This window comes from Phragmites australis, chromosome 18, assembly GCF_958298935.1.
Source record: "Phragmites australis chromosome 18, lpPhrAust1.1, whole genome shotgun sequence".
Classification (NCBI taxonomy): domain Eukaryota; kingdom Viridiplantae; phylum Streptophyta; class Magnoliopsida; order Poales; family Poaceae; genus Phragmites; species Phragmites australis.
This window is the reverse complement of record NC_084938.1, coordinates 10,297,430-10,319,825: the sequence shown is the minus strand read 5'-3', so window position 1 is coordinate 10,319,825 and position 22,396 is coordinate 10,297,430. Positions and strand designations below refer to the sequence as shown.

The 22,396-nt window shown below is 42.2% G+C and overlaps 1 protein-coding gene across 2 annotated transcripts; it reads right to left on the bottom strand.

Annotated features, from left to right (window-relative positions):
* Positions 1-3,155: 3,155 nt before the first annotated feature.
* LOC133898333 (homeobox protein knotted-1-like 13) lies at positions 3,156-11,175 on the bottom strand. Of its 2 annotated transcripts, none has more exons than XM_062338994.1 (6): positions 10,472-11,175; positions 5,273-5,393; positions 4,376-4,563; positions 4,138-4,269; positions 3,757-3,893; positions 3,156-3,674 (listed from the first exon to the last, which is right to left on the bottom strand). In XM_062338994.1, the coding sequence occupies exons 1-6, from the start codon at positions 10,937-10,939 to the stop codon at positions 3,650-3,652; spliced, it is 1,071 nt and encodes a 356-aa protein (XP_062194978.1). In that variant the 5' UTR covers positions 10,940-11,175; the 3' UTR covers positions 3,156-3,649. The 2 variants fall into 2 exon arrangements, with proteins under 2 accessions (XP_062194978.1, XP_062194979.1); XM_062338995.1 differs by having other exon boundaries at positions 3,156-3,666.
* Positions 11,176-22,396: the final 11,221 nt, after the last annotated feature.

The following is a 22,396-nucleotide window of genomic DNA, read 5'->3' as shown; positions in this document are numbered from 1 at the left end:
ATGAGTTGACTATTGAGCATGACTGTATAAATCCATTTTGCGCCATGACCTAAGAGTGCGTTTGGTTGGAGGGTGAGGTTGGATGTGATATGGTCATTTATGTTTTTTTATGGGATAATCTAATTTTCTAGATGGTTAGGATGGATGTGATAAATCAATTTTCTATTTGGTTAGATGGATGAGATGAGCTATGTTGATTGTGATGATTTTTTGTGAACACCCCAATTTGTGTACATTCATATTTATATGCATTCCATAAACGTCTGTATGAATTTATGCATATTTGAATTCAAATTAAATTAAAAAGAGAATATCATATGAAATCAAAAAATGCATATAAATATAGCATTGTAAAGGTAATCAATTTTTTACCAAATAACCTAGGGTTGAAAATAATTTTAGTGAAATTATTATGCCACATGAGAGAAATATTAATGAGTTTTTTAGATTTTGAGAATTTCTTTGAGGCCTTAAAATTTGCTAGAATTTTTAGAAGTAGCCTTCCTTAGAGATTTTTATTTTGAAATATATAAGGGATATTAAGATGAATCATTTTAAATTAAATTCATCATGAATTATAGAATAAAAAAAGTTTTACTATTTTTATAGAAAGAAGGAAAGAAAAATTTGAAAACGGGCGGATACTGTACCGAAACGTTGGAGCTCGTCTGGGTCTGTCAGCCGACGGGGCAAAGACGATCCATCCACCACTTGTCCCGTGAACTGGAGGACCCACCTTGGAGCCCAATGTTATCATCATGGTTCACATGTATGACCAGATGTTGCTCCGAATCGTGGATCATGTGGTCGATTCACAACTGCTGCAATCTCAATTTTTCCCGTTTCGAATGTGGGGCCCATTTGTCAGTGTAGTTATCCTGTTATTGTGTGCAAAAATATAGGTGTTTTTAGTGGAATTCGAACTACCTACCTTCAAGAGTATAAGAAAATGGAACTTCGCGACTGAACTAGCTGTTCCTTTCTGCTTGCTTAAGGGATATAAATTATATTTACCTTCTGCCAACGAAACCAATAACTGAAATATGCGTGTCTTTTTTTTTGTAACAACTTAAATAATATAATTGTGTAAGTAAAGACGTCAATTTTTCATAATCCTATTGATTTTCAGAATGAGATACAAACTTTTCACATTAAACAGCACGTTTATTGAAGACTTCTAAACACACTCTCTAGATCATATCACAAAGTAAACTCCCGGAAGAATATACAAAAGGACCACTTGACAAACTAGTGGAAATGGTTCATACCACGCAGCCAAGACCTGAAGAATACAAACAGTTAAAAAGAAACATTCCAACTTATGCATAATCTTAGCACAACTGTATAATATTGAACTATAGAAAAAAGCAAAAATATTGAACCTTTTAGTGAATTACTAAGTTTCTTGATTGGAACTTATACTATGATCAACAATTGTTCCCTCTGTATCTCTTCTAATCCATGTATGACTGTCACAGGCATTATCAAAAAGGTCCCCAAGAGTAATGACATGATACGGTTCACTTTCTACATCATTCCATTCTTTTCCCATTTCACTTTCTACGCTTCATCTTCATCACAATTGACCATTCTCGGTTTATATGGTCTTCGACATAGAACATTTGTCAACTAGATTATCAAATACATAAGGCACGTGCTCAATCTTATCACCAGTGTGAATTTGATGTGAGAAATTCACAAGTGTATAACCATATTTATATGTTTCCACTCCCTTTCCTCGAGCTCTCCGACTACGCTGCAGTCCATGTGCTGACCACCTCGCCATAACTCTGTCTCCCCAACCGTTGCGCTTCCCCTTATCCCTAGGCAAAGAATGTGGAGGCTGCGCATCGGAGGAGGGAGATGTAGTGCGGTGGCCAAATCGGGTGGCGATGATGTGGAGAGGAGGCGGCGGTGTTGGCACGGAGAAGTGTGACAGGCCGATTGTGCCATTCACATTGTCGTTCCACCTCCTCCCACCCCCAATAGGAGAGGTAGCTTCCTGGGAGACGTGTGACAGGCCGATTGCGCCGATGGATAAGAAGGCTAAACAAGGAGAGGGAAATGGGGAGGGGCAGGCAACTCTGGCCTGGAGAATGTCATGGTAGGCGCGTGTGAGGAACATCTTCCCGCGGGTTGAAAGCCGCAACGAGCTAGCATTTCGAAGGAGAAGACTAATGTGGTGAGCGAGCAGGCGAACGGGCAAGCGGGTGGATTCACCGGCTGGTGACGTAGAACGAAGCTATGGTAGCAAACATGGCAAGCATTATTGTCTATATTGGCAACCGCTTCGCCCCTGTAGCAAGTAGTTCCGGTTGTCACACTAGGCCCTCCCGGATCTGCATCAAGATCTCGAGCTCGACACCTATCCCCTGGATCCCGTGCACGCACTCAGCTCAGCACAGGATCGCCATGCCCGTTGCCAAGATCTCCAAAACCGCCTTCACAAACCTTCCAAAAACCGGCGCTGAGGGGGGTGGTAGTGCAGGATGGGCGCCAACCGACTCTAGAAAGCCACAGTGAGGGAGTGTTGTGCTTTGAAGCGACATCGCACCGAGAGGGTAGGAGGAGGGAAGTGGCCGCACGCAGGGAAGAAGGGAGGCGATCGACAAAGTGACGGCCTTAGGGCGGTTGCGGAGTAGACGTGGCCGAGGGGGCGGAAGAACTCGGTTAGATCCAGTGCGATCCGACGGCTTTCATTAGCGTGGCCTTCGATCGAACGGTGGATGACAGGAGAGGTGATGTGGCTCAACCATGACACCAGAAATCAAGGAGATTTACATTATAAAGATGGTTTGCATGGGACAATGTCAGGTCTACATGTCCAATCCTGGGTTCTACACCATCGGATGAGCCACATCTAGAACGGCATCCATTTCGTCCGGCAGAAGGTTTCCTTCTCGTAATAATGAACATTTTGGTAGTTAAGAAATGCTAATTATGGTTGAAGTGTCGCCAATTAGAGTTGAAAGTTTTAACTGCTATCTGCACCAACTTGTAGAAACCCAGCGTTCAACATTTAATTCAAAAAATGATTTGAGCAAGACAAAGCTAGGTGATTCCCTAAAAATAGATCCCCAACAGAATTTCCAACAACCACCCGAGCCTGATTATTGACAGAACTCCAAAACTCGTATAGCAGCGAGCCAACAACCAAACAAAAAGCTGAACAATAGCAGATTAAAACGCGAGGTGCAGCACCTAACCCGCCCATACCAAGGACATAAACAAAATACATACATGTACGCATACATATACACGTCCGATCAAAAAATTGTTTAAAGGACGGTTAAAACATTGGGGTTCTACTGTGTTTGTAGAAGAGAACATAAACGTCGATCTACTAAGCACTATTACCATGTGGTATCTAGCAATCAAATAGAAATGTCGCCACTTATACAACCCTTTTGGAAAAGCTTCCTCTGATCTTTAAATCAAGCACTGACAGACACTATATGATTACCTATGGAGGCAATTAGTTCCGTCCATAAATAACAATTGGTATTCTAATAGCTGTTGATCCTGCTTCTGCTGAAAAGCTTTCTGATCTAAGCACCTCTGCATATTGCAGCCTTCTGGGTTTTTTTATGCGTTCACCGCGAGCTCACTCATTCGGCGTTCAGCCCTCGGCAATGATCTCCATGAAGCGCTATGAATTGCTATCACCTGCATTGCTTTTTTGTTCAAATTAAGTACACATCAATTTATCAGTGGAACTCGAGGTTATACGACAGGTGGAAAAGATTAATACGGTACCGTTTGCGTTTGCTTTTGACATTGGAGGAGGAAGATGGGTTGCTGTGCCAGTTCCTTTTCCTTTGATTGATGAACCAATTGTTGATCTGCTTTAGCTGTAGCCCTGTTTCTTGCACTAGCCGAGCCTTGTCTTCCTCCTGCACGGAACAAAAGGACCAATCATATAAATTTGTTGCCAAACACAAAATCCAGAATAATAGTGAGAAAGTTGCAAAATTGTATAGACAACAAAAAGCGCGCTGTATAGCATGGGACATCATGACAAAGTATGAAACTCGCATTACTCAAAGAAGGCACAAGATATGAAGACTCGCAGTGTTATGCTGACATGTTCATACGGCATGAAGAAACTAATCATGTGGCCCGTGTCTCGACACTTACTGTTGGGTATGGCCACTTCGAATGAGATTGCCACCAAGCTTTCAGTGTGGAAGTTGTGTCTCCAGGGAGCTTTCCTGCTCTTCGCTTGCGAAGAATTTCTTCTCGGATGTCTATAAGCTTCTCTTTGTAACCCTGTAATTGGCAAGTGATTACTGAGATTTATCAACATGTCCATTTATCTAGAGTTCGGGAATCACAGTGAGCTTCTCCAGAATAATAATAGGAGTTCACTCTCGACCTGCTTGAGCTCGTGCTTTAACTCTTGACGAACACGTTCCATTAGGGACCGTTCACTTTCGGTGGGAAGGCCAAAGCCCATAGCATCCGTTGCGTCCAAGCTAGGATCATACATGTTAGCCTCACTATCGGCCTGGTCATCTTCACCATCTGACATGGTTGCACCCGTGCCCTCACCAGGCGAGGCACCTATCAATGCACTTCCAGTTAATAACTTGGAAATTTGACAGCATAACAAGACTCAGCACATAAGGCCTATGCTAGCTCCAGCAAAACATATAACTAGTACGTAATACTACGTCAGGGGAATGGGCAATGCTACTGCGATTTATTCATGGCAGATACTAGGCTAGCCGCAACTGAGCACAGTTTTTCCCACATGTAAGTCCGAGCTAGTCGAGGAAAGAACAAACAATGTGTCTGTCCAACACATTCTTTTAGGATCATCATTGTCAACAAATTTTAAATGTCTCACACCATGTACAGGTCAGTTATATTTCAGAAACAACATTCGGAAAAGATGCTCAAACTTTTCTGCTGACTACTGGCCAAATTGGAAACCAGACCACTGCATACACAGAATAAAAGATATACTGGAAAAATCAAGAGTCTCAATTATTGTGACGGATTCAGCTTAAAACTTTTCTAGAAAATTCACCAATTACGCACAACAAGACCCATCACATAAACGACAGTTCTTTGAGCAAAAGAGAAATTATATATTTTTTTACAAAAAAAGGAGGTCCAGCATTAGACAAAAAAAAACATGACTGCATCAGAAGTTCTAGTTGAATCAAGTAGAAAATTAACTACTCATTTGAAAAGTATGGACATGGTGGACAAACGACATGTTGCTTTTGTAAATTAAATAAAACCTACAAGAACTGGAGGACAATACCTGTCAAACTCTGTAAATTTTGTTCAAGTTCCCAACAAGCCATCACTGCTTCCATAGCGTGAACACGGACATGCTGTTGTAGTTGTTCTTTGAATGAGCAGAGTAGCAAGACAAAGTGTGTCTATGAAATGAAAAAAAAGTTATTGGTTCGATGGAATGTAATTGACAAATGTGATGAAAGAATCAAACTCAAACAGAAAATCTCTCACAAAGAGAAAAAAAATCAAAGGATAAAAGGCCTGAAAATAAGAGATGCAAAAAGGAGGGTGTTAAATGGCCACTAACAATATAGGCGACATGAAGAATTAAACAAGGTATAATGAACTATCACTATGGCTATATATAAAAAGGAAATTATAAGAAAAAAACTGCAAGTTACTCAGTTTAAATTTGCACCTATAACTCACTCATTTAGCGAACTTCTCCCTACAAGTGTGATGCTTTGAAATGCCCTCTTGTCATTACTCACCCCACTCCACTTGATGAAATAGATGAAGCGGTGCCCTTGTGTTATGACTTATGACTAGTACGAAGGCCATTACCCATGTTGCCTATTGGAACGGGCCCACGTCTTAATAGCGGCATGGTGCGATGAATAAACTCTTTGCTCAGAAACTGAAAGGTTTCTTCGTTACACAAGATCACTATTAAGATGCATGCCCAATCCAGTAGGCCACGCAAGCAACAAGCTCAAACTGTTAGAAGGAGAGTCTCAAACTATGACGTATTTGCAAGGGGGAGGAAGGGAGGGTGCGGTGGCTTGGTTTTATAGGGAGGAACACAAACTTTAAAAGTGGGTTTTGCCACTGTAGCAAACATGACCTTTTTAGGATATGTGTGATTTTAGTAATTAATAATAACATAATCAATAGGACTAACATGTTTGTCAAATATATGCCTTAGTAGGTCTTATGGATGCAATACACAAAGAAGTCACCGCAAGCAGGACAAAAATTGATTGAATTGGAGAAGTCTCAGGAAAAATGTACACGCAGATGGTCCGGTGTAGAGCCAATTGTACACGCCGGAGTATTTTTCCGGGCGTCTTGCACACGCCGAATGGTCCGACGATATGAAGTTTTGCACACCGGAGTATTCTCAGAAGAAGGTTCATAGGCTGGACACGTCGGATGGTCCAGTGATGAAGAAGTGGCTACGCCAGAGTGTTTTTCATGAGCTGGTTTTTAAGTGTTCCACACGCTGGATGGTCCGACGCATGAAGTTGCGCACACCGGAGGCTTCGCCGGAACATTTTCCAGAAGATTTTTCTTCGACCCAATAGAGATGGAATTACATCAGAGGATCAACAGCTAGTGACAGCTAACATCGGCAGGTTGTGAGGGTGGACTACGCACCGGATGATCCGGTGTTCAGAAAAGGATATCGCCGGAACATCCGGCGTCAAGGAAAAAATATGACCGTTGGGCAACGGCTAGTTCACGGGGTTTAAGACTATAAATACCCTCCTAACTCGGTTATTTTAGTGTGCTGAAGTTCAGAGAAACTTATAGACACTTGAGAATACATCCAAACCACCAAAGTGCTAAAAGTGATCATCCAAGACAATTAGCACAAGATTAAGGGAGTGATTAGTGTTATTAGACCTACAGAGAGTTGTTGCTAGATGTTACTGACTAGAGAGGAGATCAAGGAGTGATCCTATATTGTACCAAGTGGTACACCGGCACCTTAGAATCTTGGTGACTCGCCGGCAACGTAAACCTTGGTGCCTCATGCTTATTGACCCTCCGACTTGGTGCGGAGTTGTGGCAAGACGCTTGCATGGAGACGCGAAGACCCTTGACTTAATGGCTCAAGCTCCGAAATGAAGACGACGGCAAATGACCGGAAGAGTAGCTTGTGGTGAGACATTACCTTGGTAGCTTGATGGCTCAACCTACTTAAAGCCTAGATGGCGTAAGGGTTGTAACCGGGTGCCATCCAGGAGCTATAGCCTAGATAGCTGTTCTAACGTGGACTAAAGGTGACGTTTATGCCATCAAAACCATATGATAAAAATCTCTTGCGCCGAGTTTGCTCTCTCTATCTTATTTTTGTTTCCACATTTACATACTTGCAATCTTCCTTTGCATGCTTACCTTCCTAGAGTAGTTTACTAAGATTAGATATTGGTTGCAAAACTTTTTGAACAATAGAGTAGATACATTAGATAAACTTAGAACACATTTAGATGGAAATTGAGATAAATTTATCTTGTGAAGTTTTTTAAACCAATTAGTTTTAAGTATTCTAATTCATCCCCCTCTTAGGAAGTCACTGATCCCTACAGACACTCTTCTCTAAGTAAAAGATTTCACATTCTGCTCAAACAACATTGGGCGGAAAAGAGAGAGCGAAAAGTAAAACAAGAATCAACTCTCGTGCCTTCCACATTTCAACAAAAAACACCATCCAATATGATCAAATTATAGTAAACTGTTAGGCAAGGGGCACATACATGTAATTGCAATATCCAATAACTTCCACATTTTTACAGAGATCAACTTATGAAATTCAGCAAAATTCTCTTCTATAATAGTATTCCTTTTGTAGGATTTGCTTCCATAATATTGTATATAAACTGAGTAGAGATTCCAGAACTGTTGAAACTACACATAAAAATATATTGAACTGAAACAGGGGTTATTTAATTTATATGATTCTGCAGTGAGTTTCAGGATCCAAGCGTGAAGGAATTTGATTTGCTTTAATCCTCAATAAACAATACAAAAACTAAAATTGCCCAAGAATGTTAACATATCTTTCAAAATACATGATCTAAAACAGGAAGTTATATGGTCCCAACCTATGTTGCACAGATACTTCCCAGATGTTACGTATCGCCATCCAGAACGCGTACGGTATGGGGATACGTGTATCCACATGTATCCCTTATTTCTTATTTAAAATAAATACAGAATAAATAGGATACGGAGAGGATACTCCATGGATACGACCCGGCCCATGTGAGAGAGGGTTTTGAGAGGTGCACGGGATTGACTAGAGGCACAACACGCAGAGCCGTCGCCCTTCCTCTCCGTCGATGAAGCAGAGGCGCGCCACCACAGGGTGGGGACACGCCGCCGCTGCCCCTCCTTTCCATCGATGAAGCAAAGGCGCATTGCCGCCGAGTGGGGATGCGCCTGTGCCGCCACCGCCGCCCTTCCACTCTGCTCCGATATGGCTCTCCTGCCTCTCCATTCCATCCTGCTCACAATCCTTCTCTTATCTTGCCTCATCATTCCATCTTCCTCTGTTAGACTGTTAGTAATAGACTAATAGTGAAATTTGAGGAGATATTAGGAGGGGAAGATTGAGTTCTTGTCACTTCTTGATGAGCTTAGCGTGTTTCTTTATCCTATATTTCTATGATATTATATTGTTATGTAATGCACAATTCGACTATGGTTATAATATTGTATTTGGGGTTTACCGTATCCCCGTATTGCTGTTTTTTGAAAATGTTGTATCCCCGTACCGTGCAACATAGGTCCCAACTTCAGTAATGCGGGGATACTATTCCAAGCTTAGGTAGTTCTAGCCGAAGCATAATGATGCTTTATGACTATCTGTCTATTATTGCAAGGTCGAGCGGACCACAGGACATTCACCAAAGAATCAAGAGAACCGACAAGGACAACCAAAGAACACAAGTGACGAAATCTTGTTTGTGTTTTCTATGCTAGGGCAAATAAAAAAACGTGAATTCCAAATCGATTATAATTACATGGGACCTAGGTTATGTACTGCATCGTAGTCCTGGTCTCATGGTCCTTGATACGATCAAGGGCATGCCCTATAAGTAGTCAAAAAAAGAATCAAACACGGAGCACTCTGGACCATTTTTCAGCATACTTGGTGTTCTGGTCCTGCACAAATGCAGACAACAAATGGAGTTTACACAATAACAACACTAAAATAAACAAAATCCAGGGCCCTAGCATCTTTTCAAAGATTGTTGCAACCCACTGACTGCACTTTTGACTCAGCCCAGACGATCAAACGACGATGCATTCGCAGTTAGCACTGCAATGTCACGGAGTGAAGGAACATTGTCCTAACACAATACTACGGAAACAGGTGGACCTACATGTATAATCCCTAGAGCATGGTGACAGGCACACCCAAGGTGAGGCTGCAAGGATGAAACATCTTTACAAACTTAGGCAATTTTTGCCCTCATGACTCTACCCATAACAGGAAACGCAAAGTCCCTACAACATTTATGGCGGTCAAGCAACCCGCCCATGTCGATGGGACAGAGAAGAGAAGAACTAACCCTTCTTTGGAAAAAGAACAGACAATGGCCAGGGTCCATTGGAGACGAGAGGAGAGGGAGACATGATTGCTTCCATCCTAGCCCTCCCTATCTCGTGATTGGAAGCAACAAAATCCCCTGCTTTTTTCCACTATCTGTTACATCCACCTAGACGCAGCATTCTACAGAGAAACTGCCCCAAATTGCCAATCCTCCCGGCAGCTTAACGAAAGCGGTGTCTAAACATTTTGCATGTGACGGTACTGGCGCCCGAAATCATTTCTCGTACCAACTTATTTGAAGATTGGTTGATGAATGGAGGTTTCTGGAATATTTTGTAGACCCCAGCAGAATATTAGACAAAACCCTGCTTGATTGCAAGAACACGGAATTGCTAGCTAGGGGCTAACCAATCAAAAATAGACTACTTTTTATAAGAAAAATGAAACACGAACAGGATTAAGAAATAAGAACTTGCTTCAAAAAAATTAAGAAATAAGAACAGGGAGGAAATGATCAAAGAAGCTGTGCGAATCACAAACCAAGAAAAAGTATGTCGAAAATACTCTTGTTTCTTTTGTGCAGTTCACTGACCATTGACCAAGAACAAAGAAGAAATAGAGATAAAAGATTGATTTAAGGCCGCAAGAAGCAACACAAACCAAATCATGAAAATTCAAACTCCAAACAAGCAACATTTAGAGAGAAGAACTAAACATGTTCGCAAATCCAAACAAAGCCTCAAAGGACGCGCGCCTTTTAGCTTTTAACTCCGGAATAAACAACCCCTCTAATCAGCTTTCGCATGATTAAATTACGCTAAGCACGCACCCGAATTCCGTAATTAATCCCACGCAACCATCCAGCAATCCCGACGCAATTCAAACAGCAACGAGACGAGGAGAGAGAGGAGAGACAGGTGTCGTGGATGGTGTCCTCACCATGAACTGGTCGAGCTCGCGGCCGTCGTCTCCGGCTGCGGAAGCGGCGAGGCCGGAGTACTTGGCGACGACGCCCTGCGACTGCGCGAGCTGCGCATCGATGCGGGGGAGCTGGTCCACCGGTGTGGCGATGCGGAGGCACGCCACGTGCGCTGACAGCAGCTGCTCGTACAGCGGGTGCGCTAGGACCTCCGCCTTGCACCGCGCCGCGTCCGCCTCCGCTTCCACCGCGACGCTGCCGACGCCCATCGCCGCGACCGCGTCCTCGCCTGCTCCCATCCACTGCACCCCTGCTGCGGACGAGTCCGACGTCGTCTGCAGGTGAAGGAAGCTCCCGTCGCCGTACCTCATCCACGCCGGCGGCGCGCCTCCCGCGCCTGACGCGGCGGCGGCAGCAGCAGCAGCAGCGTCGTCCGCGCCGAGCGGCGGCATGGATATCTCGTGCGGGAGGTGACCGTGGAACGCCATGGCCTCGCCGCGCGCACGCGCTCCCCGCTTCTCTTTATCGGCAAGGCAAGGCCGAGCTGCCTATGTGAACGGAGGCGTGGCGCGGGGTTGTCTCGGCGGCGTCGCCTAGGGAGTATGAGGTGTAGGGAAGAGAGGGGTAGAGAAAGAGTACGAGCGGGGTAGGCATAAAGCCAAGCCAAGCGGGGAAAGGCCGCCTGCTTCCTACACCTCTCTTGATCGAGGTCGCCTGCTTCCTTCTTCTCACCGAAATTTTCACTAGCTCAAATATGATTTATCATAATCCTTCATTTATATTAAGATTCATATTAAATAAATAAATAATAGAAAAATTATTAAATAGATAAATATTAAGCATGATGAATGTACGGCTGGATAAGATACACTTGCTTTTCTTCTGATCGACTCCCACTCTACCTATCCATCAAGAGAGAGAAAGGGAGTACTGCTGCTAGTTACCTCGATCTTACCCTTAGCTTTTTCTCTCTATCTCCTATCTAGAGTGAGAGCGTAGCAGCTGCTGCTCCTGATAAAATAATGGTAAGGTTTGAAGCCCCATCTTGTGCTTACATGTTGTCATGGGAGAAAAGGACATTGTCCCTCTCGTGTTTTCTAGTTCCCAACCAAAAAAATACTAATGGTAATAAACCCGCACGAAGAAAAGATAGTGACAAGCTTTGAAGATGTGCTTAAAACATCTTGTGATTAAAACATCTTGTGATGAATCTATTTATAAAATGTATTGAATTTATGATATTATAAAAGAATTTTAAGATAAATTTACATATATAATTTTTGAAGTTTTTAAACTAAATATTTTTAAAAGTTGTTAGTCAAAGTTTTGAAAGTTTAACTAATTTTTTTCAAAATGTGTATTTATAACCAAATAGAGTATATATCTACCATCGCACGACACGCTGAGTAGTTGAAGGGGCTCATTCGTTGGTCATCGAGCGCTAAAAGAGTTTACCGTAGTTTCCTTTCACACGTAAAGCCGTTTGCGCCTTACGGTAATGGCGCGACGTGGAAGGAAAAAATCGTAGAGTTAGGTCATCGTATGTGTGTCGTTTTGGAAGAGTGGTTAGGAGGGAACCAGCAAAGGGTTAGGATGGAGGAGGGGATGAGTGTTTAATAAAGGGGTGGGGTTAGTTAGGTGGGGCCACGATTAGTGATATCATCCACCGTGTTGTGATGACATGGTTGAGATTTGCGTATGTGCGGGAGTAGCTAGATAATTGGCGATGCAATTTGGAATGGTCAGAGCTTCTACAAGAATCTTTCTGGACCTTGTGTTTTTGTCCAGCCCAGCATTAGAAATGAAAAGGTAACTGTCGTTACACCAGGTGGTAGTTTCTTCCTGTTGATTGACGTGTTAGTATAGACTATGCTGGCAAGTCATATTATGCTAATGTATTCATTGCACGCACTGCATTGTACCAGATTGCTAGTCTTCGCCTGCTAGTGCTATAATAGTACTTTTATATATCCATACGTACTCTTATATATATGAGAAGGTACAGTTCCCTTGCTTATAATCCATTCTTATACCTTCTGTTACATTTTACTGCTTTTGTAATTGCTAAGTATTTGCATTCCAGTCCAGCATATGAGACTCATTTGCCAGCACATATTGACAATGGTTACAAGTTTAAATGTTTTTCTATGCTTCCTAAATCTTAACTACATTTTCAAAGTAATATGACCACTGTAATCCTGAGTATACAATACTATACATTTTATCTCCTATTGTCATTCGTAACATGCCTAAGAGAAACAATGGTGTAACCGAGATAAAATTAATTTTAATCACAGTTGGTTCATAAACCTCTATTCCAATTGGAGAGGAAAAACCGCATGTGAAAACAGTTATCTTAGTTAGTTTTTCGCTCCACAAACCTTCATATTATCCCAGTCAATTGAAAAGGTATTATCACAGTCGGTTATTTACACAACCGACTGGGATAATATAGTTCATTATCCAAGTTGGTTATTATCCTCAACCGACTAGGATAATTACTTTTTGCCAATTGGTTTTACTTACAAACTGACTGAAATAATAATGATATTATTTCAGTCAATTTTAACCACGAACCGATTGAAATAATGCCTTATTTCAGTCGGTTTTGCTTATAGACCATCAATAATAACAATTTCACTATTAATAATTTTGATAAAAAAATATTTTTAAATAATGTGATGAAAATGTTTTCACAACTAATAATTAATATGCATATGGTTTGTAACACATAGAATTCCGATAAATATATAGGAAAAAGAATGGTCAAAATGAACATTTATCCTACTATAAACACAAACTAAAAAGACCATTCTAATATTATCAAAAGTACTATTTTGACAAAAACTTTTTTCAATTAATATTTTTTACATAAAATATTTTGCCAATTAATACTTTTGATCATAATTATTTTTGGCAACTAATATTTTGTATGCTGGTTGTTTGTAACACTATAACCCCAATATTCATTAAAGAATTGTAAAAAGGACAATATTTATCCTTATAGACACAAACTAAAGAGATTACACTACTAATTTCACATAAATATTTTTAATGAAATAATGAGGATTTGTAATATTGATTGTAGTAAAGAGATAAGTGAAATGAGGAAGAAGAAAAACTAGTGTGGGTTCTAAGTCTATAATGAAATATATGTTAGTTCATAATATATTCATACAAAGTCGGGTGAAAAAATATTTTATATAAAAAATTGTATCCCTCGACAAGATCTGCAACTTTCTAATCTTTTCATTTAAACTCATTTAGATGTCCAAATAATCATCCAAAGATTTATGCAAGAAAAATCAAAATAATAAATTACTCCACAGTTATCAGCTATAACTGTGAGGTGGGATGATATGCAAGAAAAAACGTGTGGCTTATGACTTGACACGCGGTCGTGAGGGGTGACCAAATGCAAAAAAATTGATTTTTTTGCCCCATAAATACCGAATTAGTATTTTTGGGTGAAATGGGAAAATGATTTTTCCGGTTGGATGGGAACCGGAAAAATCATCCAAAGATTTGTGCAAATAATTGTCCAAAATTTTGTGCAAGAAAAATCAAAACAATAAATTATTCCATAGCTATCGGCTATAACTATGAGGTGGGATAGTCACGCGATGGGTGATGTCGACTCTCACAAACCGCACGCATATGTATTTCACATGAAAAAACGTGTAGATTGTGACTTGACACGTGACTGTGGGGGGTGACCCAGGCGGAAAAAAACAATTTTTGATAAAAAAATATTGATTTAGTATTTTTAGGTGAAATGGGAAAATGATTTTTCCGGTTGGGTGGGAACCGTCTGGGAAAAACATTGATTTTTCAATTTGCTTCAGTTGGTTCCAAAAACCAATTGGAATGAGTGTTTCAAACCGACTGGGATAATTTTTTTTTAGTATTGAATAAATAAAACTACGTTATATAGTAACGTATCAATGAAGTTGATGGGTATGGTATTGTACAGTGTTCATATACAATTTATTAGCTACTTGGTTAAGAAAGCTAAGTGGCAAAATACAGCATAATGAAATAACTAAAAGATAAAATGCTGTATGTCTAAACAGATTCACATAAGTAAATCTCTTCGTTCCATTTGAAAATCCAATCTTGTTAATTTAATGTAAAGTATGTGGTTGAGAAACAACTAGCACACCTCAAATTTAATTTTATAAAATCCATGAGGATTTTATTATGCTTGTCTTGAGAAATTGTTTGATGATATAACATTTCATTGCCATCTCCCCCTTCCCCATTACAAAGTTCTCTCTTACCTCTTCTTTGCCCCTTTCACTTGTCATGCCGACAACAATTTTATCCGTCACTAATCTCGTTCTAGAGACTAAAAATTGAAAACAATTCATGTTTGACATACCTAGGAACATTCACATAATGTTAATTGCCATCTGTACTACATTTAGAAGTGGCATTTGTATATACTGAGAAAGGGTGTACTTATCACCGGCTTCAATACAATATGAAGCTGTTATTTTAATTAAAAAAACTACCATTGTACCCCTAATATATAAAAAGCTACTGCTATATGTTTAATAACATTTCTAGTCGAGTCATCGTTACCTTTAAACAAGATCAAGTTTATCCAATACCATTGTGAAGAACAAACTATCACAAACTCATTATTAAAAACAGTGTTGGAGCATTGGTTGTGAATTGCAAGGCAAAAGATTTCGCATACAAGAGTTTGGTCGAGCGTGATCATCTTTGAATTATTATATGTAACTACCGAGGTAATGTCAAAAATAAATTAGTGGTTGCTAATCCGTGACGTCGAGATCGTATAGTATGTTAAATAGCAAACTACAAAGTGTACATTATATGATATGTACTTCTGCTTTGAAGTATCTGTTTCTGCAAACAGATACCTATAGTCCCATCGTTTGGTCCTAAGTATTCATAGTAATTTTTCGTTATTTTCAAGAAACAAATGACAAATAAATGTTACCGTTGTTTAGAACAAATTTGGATGGAGAGATCGCTCTATAACTTTATGAAATCCTAGGATTTGAGTTCACTTTTGTCTATATGAACTATTTCGGAAAAAGAAGAAAACGCTTCATGGAAGCAAAAGCAGAGAAATTGGCAGGTGGAATTAGAAGAGAAAATTTCTTATTTACCATCGAAAGATAAGGTAATTTCTTATTTGCTATCTTAAATAAACCTTTTTATTTATCACTATTTCTAATTTTTATTTCTTTCTCATCACTGTCATTCATTTGACTCATAAAAAAAAGGCACATTTGTTCTTAGAGAGGAGGGCAGTAGCCTTGGCATGGCCGATGTCAGCTAATCGAAGTTTACGGCTTTGTAGAAACTGAATCTTAGAATGTGATGTTCTAGAGAGTTGTTGAAAATTTCTTTATATTTTTATAGAGTTTTTGAAAGCTAAATTTGGATGAATAGATCAAGATATATGAATTTCATATGTCGTATTGTTTGCAAACCTTTAGGGGAGCTTCAATGTTACATTTTAACTATGATTAGATATAGCAAATTCAAAATTAATTTTTTTAATACCAAAGTTGTAAAAAAATTTGTATAGATAATTTTAGTGAGCTTTTTTGTTGTGTTTCATATTGTAAAATATGACATGAAAATAACAAGGTGATTTGACTATAGTAAATGTATTAGTGACATAACTGTTTTTTAATATGATTTAATTTAATATTTACAATACTTTCTAAAAAAATAGTATATTAAGTACAATTTTTTATATAAATTGTCACGTATGAATATATTTCTTGGTTGTAAGTTTAATGTGTGTATCTAAGGTTGTAGTCCTTTTCTTTAAAGACAAATATATGTTTTCTCTGAGTCAAATAGACGACAATGATGAGTAAAAAATAAAAAATTAGAAACAGTAATAAATAAGAACTTTCATTTTTAGTAAATAAAAATTCACCTTATTTGTCGGCAAATAAGGAATTTTTCCGAATTAGTACTGGCGTGACAAAGGCGCGAACTCAAGGGCGTGATCTCGGTGATCGGTCCCTCGTGGACACGTGTCGCGTGAGGATCCCCTGGACCACGCCGCGCGGGCCCCGCCGTGTGGAGAACGACGCCGTGGCAGCCAATGGGAGCTAGATGCGTAGGCAAGCCGGCCAGCGTCCGACGGACAAGTGGATGTGGGCCACACCATTCCAGCAGCCCTTCTGCTGACCACTGGGCCCCGCATAACTAGGTTCACGTGGCAGCGAGAGCGGAAATGCAGGTTTTGTTTTCATGCGGGGCTCCCACTTCCGCGTGCTCGACACCGAAACACGAGGTCTAAAAATGAGAAAAACCACATACACCGCGGGAGAAACCAGGGATTTTACTTCTTTCACTGCACGTGGGGCCAAGAGCACGGTGGTCGGATGTCAGTGAGGGCGCAGATTCTCGAAAGCGTAGAATCCGCTGACGTGTACTTGCTCCAGGCGAGGTGGACCCGGCTGCCACTTTATCACCAGCATGGTCCCCTAGCCGGCAGAATAAGCAACGGACAAGTACCGTGAGAAATGCTGTCGTCTCACGGACCTGTGGGTCCGATTTTACTGGGACCCCATGCCGGCGATTCTTTTCATTCGTGTGTGGGGTGTAGCTTGGTCGGCGTGTGCAGCCGTGGTGGGAACGGAACGGCAGCACGCGCTTGGAAAAACTTGGCGGAGCAAGGAGTCATGGGAGACCTACACGCACCGTATAGTTTCTATGGCAGGAGGGTCCTCTGGGTGCTGGTCCCAGGTGTCAGTGAGAAAGAGTATGCTTACAGGGTGGATAGCCAGCAGCTTGGCTTGATATTTTTTTATTCTCCGGGTGCTTTGCAGCTTCAGCCATAGTGATAAAGAAATTTTTTAAAATTGTGAGAGTTTATCTATATCATTTTATGTGATTAAATGAGTAAGAGAAGAAGTGAATATATATCATCTTACGAAGAAGATCATAGAGTTCTATAAAATTTGGTCAGGTTAGGAGCCAACCCTGCTCTGCAGGAATGGGCCCATGTCGCCTGCGTGCAGTATAGGCTACCAGCCTAGGATATACCATTAGACCTGTCCTAACGATAGTCCTGATGATCCTTTGCCTTCCCTCACTTTTGGTGGTACCTTAATTTTAAGACCAGCTTTTGAAGCGAGAAATTCTCAAAAAATTTCTCTTTGCCTCTGATATTATTCACCCAGCAATTTCCAATGTTTCATGATTATTCTTTTGATGGAGAACAAGAATACGGGTGACTTGATATGTTTTCTATTCTGGAGAAACAATATGAAAGATTATTCCTTGATAAGTTGAGGTAGCATCGTTTCTGTAAAAAATATGAAATTTACAAACAGATAGAAGTATAAGTTCCCTCTTTAGAAATTGAATAACGCAACCAACAGCACGGGGAGGCGGTGTGGCTATCTGTGATGATCCTAGCGGCCGTGCTCAGATCGGTGGTGTCTACGAACTCGTAATCTCGGGGTAGAACACAGTGGAGCCGCGAGGAGGGAGATGAACTTTATGATTCAAAGAGAAATTAGTTGTTTATCACCCATTCAGTACAGCACTAGGCCTTTTAACCACTTCACCACGCCACACAACCTAACACCAGCTAAGCTCCAGACACATGAGCCGAGCCCAACACGCGACACGCCATGACTTGAAGTCCTCCCGTGCCTTTGCATGCTTCAAACCTCTTGCTTCTCCCGTGCTATATCCGGGGCACTTGGCATTCCCTCCTCCTTGGGCAAAGCTTGTCCCCAAGCTAGAACTCGCAGTTAGCGACGGCGTAGATCATCCATGTCTTCCCATGTGGCCATCTTTGGAGGAATCTTGCTCCACTGAATGAGATAACAGTGAGCTATAGAGGAACCCCAAGACACAAAAGAGTGTTGCAGCACTGACACTGGAAACACAACTTGAGATGGATCATTACTGACGATGGTGAGATCGGTATTGTCCTGATGGTGTGGAGGAGTATGGCGCTTTAGCTGTGAGACGTGGACAACTAGATGAATCTGAGTATGTGGCGGCATGTCGATCTTATACGCCACACGGCCAACCTTACGAAGAACGGTGTATGGTCCATAAAACCGGAACGACAGCTTGTGATTACCATGGGAGGCCACCAAGAGTTGCACATAAGGCTAAAGTTTCAAGTATACACTATCTCTGGCCTAAAACTTGCGTTCACTGTGATGAACATTAGCCTGTGTCTTCATCCTCCATTGACCTCAATGCAACTAGGCTGCTGAATGAGTCGAGTGAGCATGTTTCCCTCCTTAAGCCAAGCTTCAAGGTTAGGCACAGTACAATCTTCAACATTAGTGATGTCGAAATGCGATGGAGGATGGCCATAAAGAACCTCAAATGGAGTGCGCCCAAGAGAAGAATGATAATATGTATTATACCCGTTGGGGGATGGTTTCACAGGCCCTTTGGAAAAGGATCAAAGGCCTCCGCGACCATTGCTTACTAACAACCAATAGTTGTTGTGGGTTTGACATGTTGTAGGAACCCTTCGGACATGCCACTGACGGGCCTTTGGAGGTTGACCGAAGATCTCTGTTGGGCTTTGTGAGGGAGTCGACTGAAGGGATGCCAGAGGCGTCGTCGTGGGCGAAGCCCTTAGTGAGCCTTCAGAGGCAAGGCAAAGACCATCGCATGGTGATGTGAGGAGGATGCTCCGAAGGTGCCATTAGTCGTAGACCTTTGGGAGTACGGCGGAGGCGAAACCTATGCTGACAACTAAGGACCCATAAGGGTATAATTGTAAATATGGCAGATGTACTTAGGAATAATACCGCAATTCCCTAGAATATGTTGGGAATGTGGTAGTTAGAGGGATATTATTGTACATTATAACAGATAGTGGTTAGGTACGACCTATAAATAGGGCGACACTGTAACTGAAAATGTAGATGGCATTAATTACAATACACAATTCCCCATTCAGTGAGTGTCTCCCACCTTGCCTTCAGACCATTCTAGTGGGCCGAAGGACCCTTCCTTATTCGGTCACAAAAGTTTCCAACAGTTGGCACCGACCGTGGGGATCGAACCCATTGCGAAGCCATGCCACCCAAGAAAAAGCCAGAAGGGCGTCGAAGAATCATCGCACTAGATGCAACAGCTTCAGGAGGGGGCGCCACCATGACCAACCCTTCGATAGCTATGGAGCCGAACATCACCGCGATCGAGGTAGACGAAGAGGTCCAAGAAGAAGAATGCAAGGCGACTGCGGTGATTGATGGTGAGGGTCGAAACCGCAAAGACCCAACTTATCAGGAAGATGCAAACGCCTCGATGTGAAGGGTTGAGGAAGGCCTTCGCTCTCGTTTTGAAGCTTCGACAGCTGCGATGGGGAAGACCCTTTGTGTCGAGGACTTTGAACAACTCGAGGAGTACGAAGATGAAGAAGAAGAAACCGAAGTAAAAAGAGCTATGTGCTTAGAAGCCGATGACCTAGAGAGACAAATCGCACAAAAGAAGCATATCCTAGAGACCTTGGAAGCAAGTCAGAAGGCGGCTGAATATCATGGAGAGTAGAAGAAGCCAGAAGAACTTTGGAGCAAATGCAGGAGCAAATTCACATACTACAACGAGAGGACAAAGAAGCATAGAATGTCATCACCCCTTCGTTAGCATTTACAATATGGCCTGTGCATGATCTTCGGCATAGGTCACGCAAGCGATCTAGAATCACCACTCTTCATTGGCTTGCAGAACCAACCATGGCCTTCGGGTTTCAAGATGTCGAGAATGGTTATGTTCGATGGAGAATCAGACCCAAGGGAATTCGTCATGAGTCTCGGGGCAACAGTTGAATCTGCAAATGGGGACAACTCAACATTGGCGAAGGCCTTTGTGTTGGTGATAAAAGGGATAGCAAGATCTTGGTATTCCGCCTTACCTCTGGGGTCCATATGCTCATGGGAGCAGTTGCATGATGCCCTTTTTTGTAACTTCCAAGGAAATTGAGCCAAGAAGATCACAGCTAGAGACCCCTTCTTAGTAAAATAGTAACCAAAAGAGTTACTAAAAGACTATATGCGCCACTTCGTACATGTGCGCTATCAGGCGAAGGGCCTGAGCGAAGACACAATTATTGATGTGGCTATCCAAGGCATCAGAGGAGGGCTACTGGCAAGAAAGTTGATGCACAAGAGGCCGCAGAGTGTCTATGAACTCTCAACAAAATGGAGGAGTATGCAAGGTTTGAGTCGACCATCATCGAAGGAAAAGTGAAATGATAGCGTCAAAAACAACAAAGACTTACCCCTCAAACAAGGAAACAAATGCTGGCCAGCCAAAGGACAAACCAAAGCACTCGAAGAAGAATGATGCCTTCGGGTTTAATTCCAAACAAAAAAGAAGTTAACCAGATAGAAGCCGGTTCAGAAGATGCCTTCATAGAGGTTATCAAGGCCCACAGAGGTGGAACCCGCGGAGGCCGAAGCGGCAGAGGCCACTGAGGTCGAAGTGCTCGAAGAGGATGAGCTCTCGATGACCTAAGAACGTTGTACTGTGAGTTAAATGGCAAATGTGCTACCCATAGAACAAAGCAATGTCCATGTCGGTGTACCAAGTAAAGGGGTACCCCAGCTAAATAGGCCCCACGTAGGGCGCAAATGGCTAGGGGAACATATCCTAAAAAATCTAATCGGTCGATGAGCTACCCCGACCAGTGCAAAGCCTCAAGTGACCAATCTCGCCGCATCTTCACACAAAACCACGACCAGCCCCCCTGGTCATTGGACCTGATTGGACACTTGCCCAGGCAATTCTCTTCACCTGGCACCAGCCCCGACGGATAAGGTCGTAGGCGGTGCAGGGGACGTGTCCTATCCCGTAGCATTAAAGGCTACAGTGTGAGACTCTACAGGCCGGCGCAGCGCCGCACGACAGATGGGATGTTGTCAGCCATTTGGCAGGGCAAGTGGACGGAGACGGTGCGTAGAGGCAAGTGGACGAGAACGGCGCGCAGAGGCAAGTGGACAAGAACAGCGCGCAGAGGCAAGCAGACGGGGACGGTGCAGAAGTGTACCATTCTGTCCCGTCGCATTAAATGCAGCAGGATAAGGTTCTACGAGCTAGGCAAAGATGGCGCGCGGTAGCATGATATACAATAATATCATAGCAAAGTTGTGTGCCCGGTACTCCATAATGATGATCTGAGTTAGATATTAGAATGAGCAGAGGTCATCTGTGGAGAGCCCGCATGTTAGTTCTCCCTCTTCGTACTATATAAAGGGATGAAGACCCCGTTGTAACACAGACAGATCAGATCTGGTAATCTGCTAGAACACTGCTGTAACCAAGTGAGATCTACTATAACACAAAAAATAGGACGCAGTGTTGTTATCCTCCGGGAGACCCAAACCTGTATAACCCGTGGTGTCCCCAAATCCTTCGTTTGCACGCATAGACACATTCTCTCCCTGAAACGCCATTCACACACGCACCGTTCGACATACCCCGGAATCATTGTCAGGAATTATCCTCGATAGTCCACGTGTTGTAGCCATGAAGGAAATCCTAGGAAAGTAGCCCTTGGATCCCGCCAGGGTAGTGCATCACGTTGCACCATATAGGGTGAGCGGCGTGTGATAGTTTCAGCAGACCCAGGCTCGAGATCATGGGCCAAACCCTTTGGTTTTTTCTTCTCAATGGAGATCAATGGCTTCGACGAAGCCATATGTCCCATCACCTTCAACTCCACTAGACCAATCCTGTGGTCTATTAATGGCTTTTCAAGTAGCACTCCCACCCCTTCCATCAAGGCCTGCAATCGAAGCCCCACCAGAAACTAGCATACCAGCGAACACGATAACCCACGGGTTGAACATGGTTTTGACAATCACTGGTTGCTCAAATTAGGAATAGAGTCCAAGAGATAGCGAAAAGAGTATGTGCGAAGTGTTAACCATGTCAGTGTAAACCCTCCCTACATCAGCTCGAAG

What these genes read in the sequence shown, in the direction of transcription:
- LOC133898333 (XM_062338994.1), bottom strand. Translation starts at nt 10,939, where the DNA reads ATGGCGTTCCACGGTCACCTCCCGCACGAGATATCCATGCCGCCGCTC. An exon ending in AAATTTACAGAGTTTGACAG is followed by an intron (nt 4,564 to 5,272) that starts GTATTGTCCTCC and finishes GTGCATTGATAG; the next exon opens with GTGCCTCGCCTGGTGAGGGC. An exon ending in GTCAAAAGCAAACGCAAACG is followed by an intron (nt 3,675 to 3,756) that starts GTACCGTATTAA and finishes TGAACAAAAAAG; the next exon opens with CAATGCAGGTGATAGCAATT.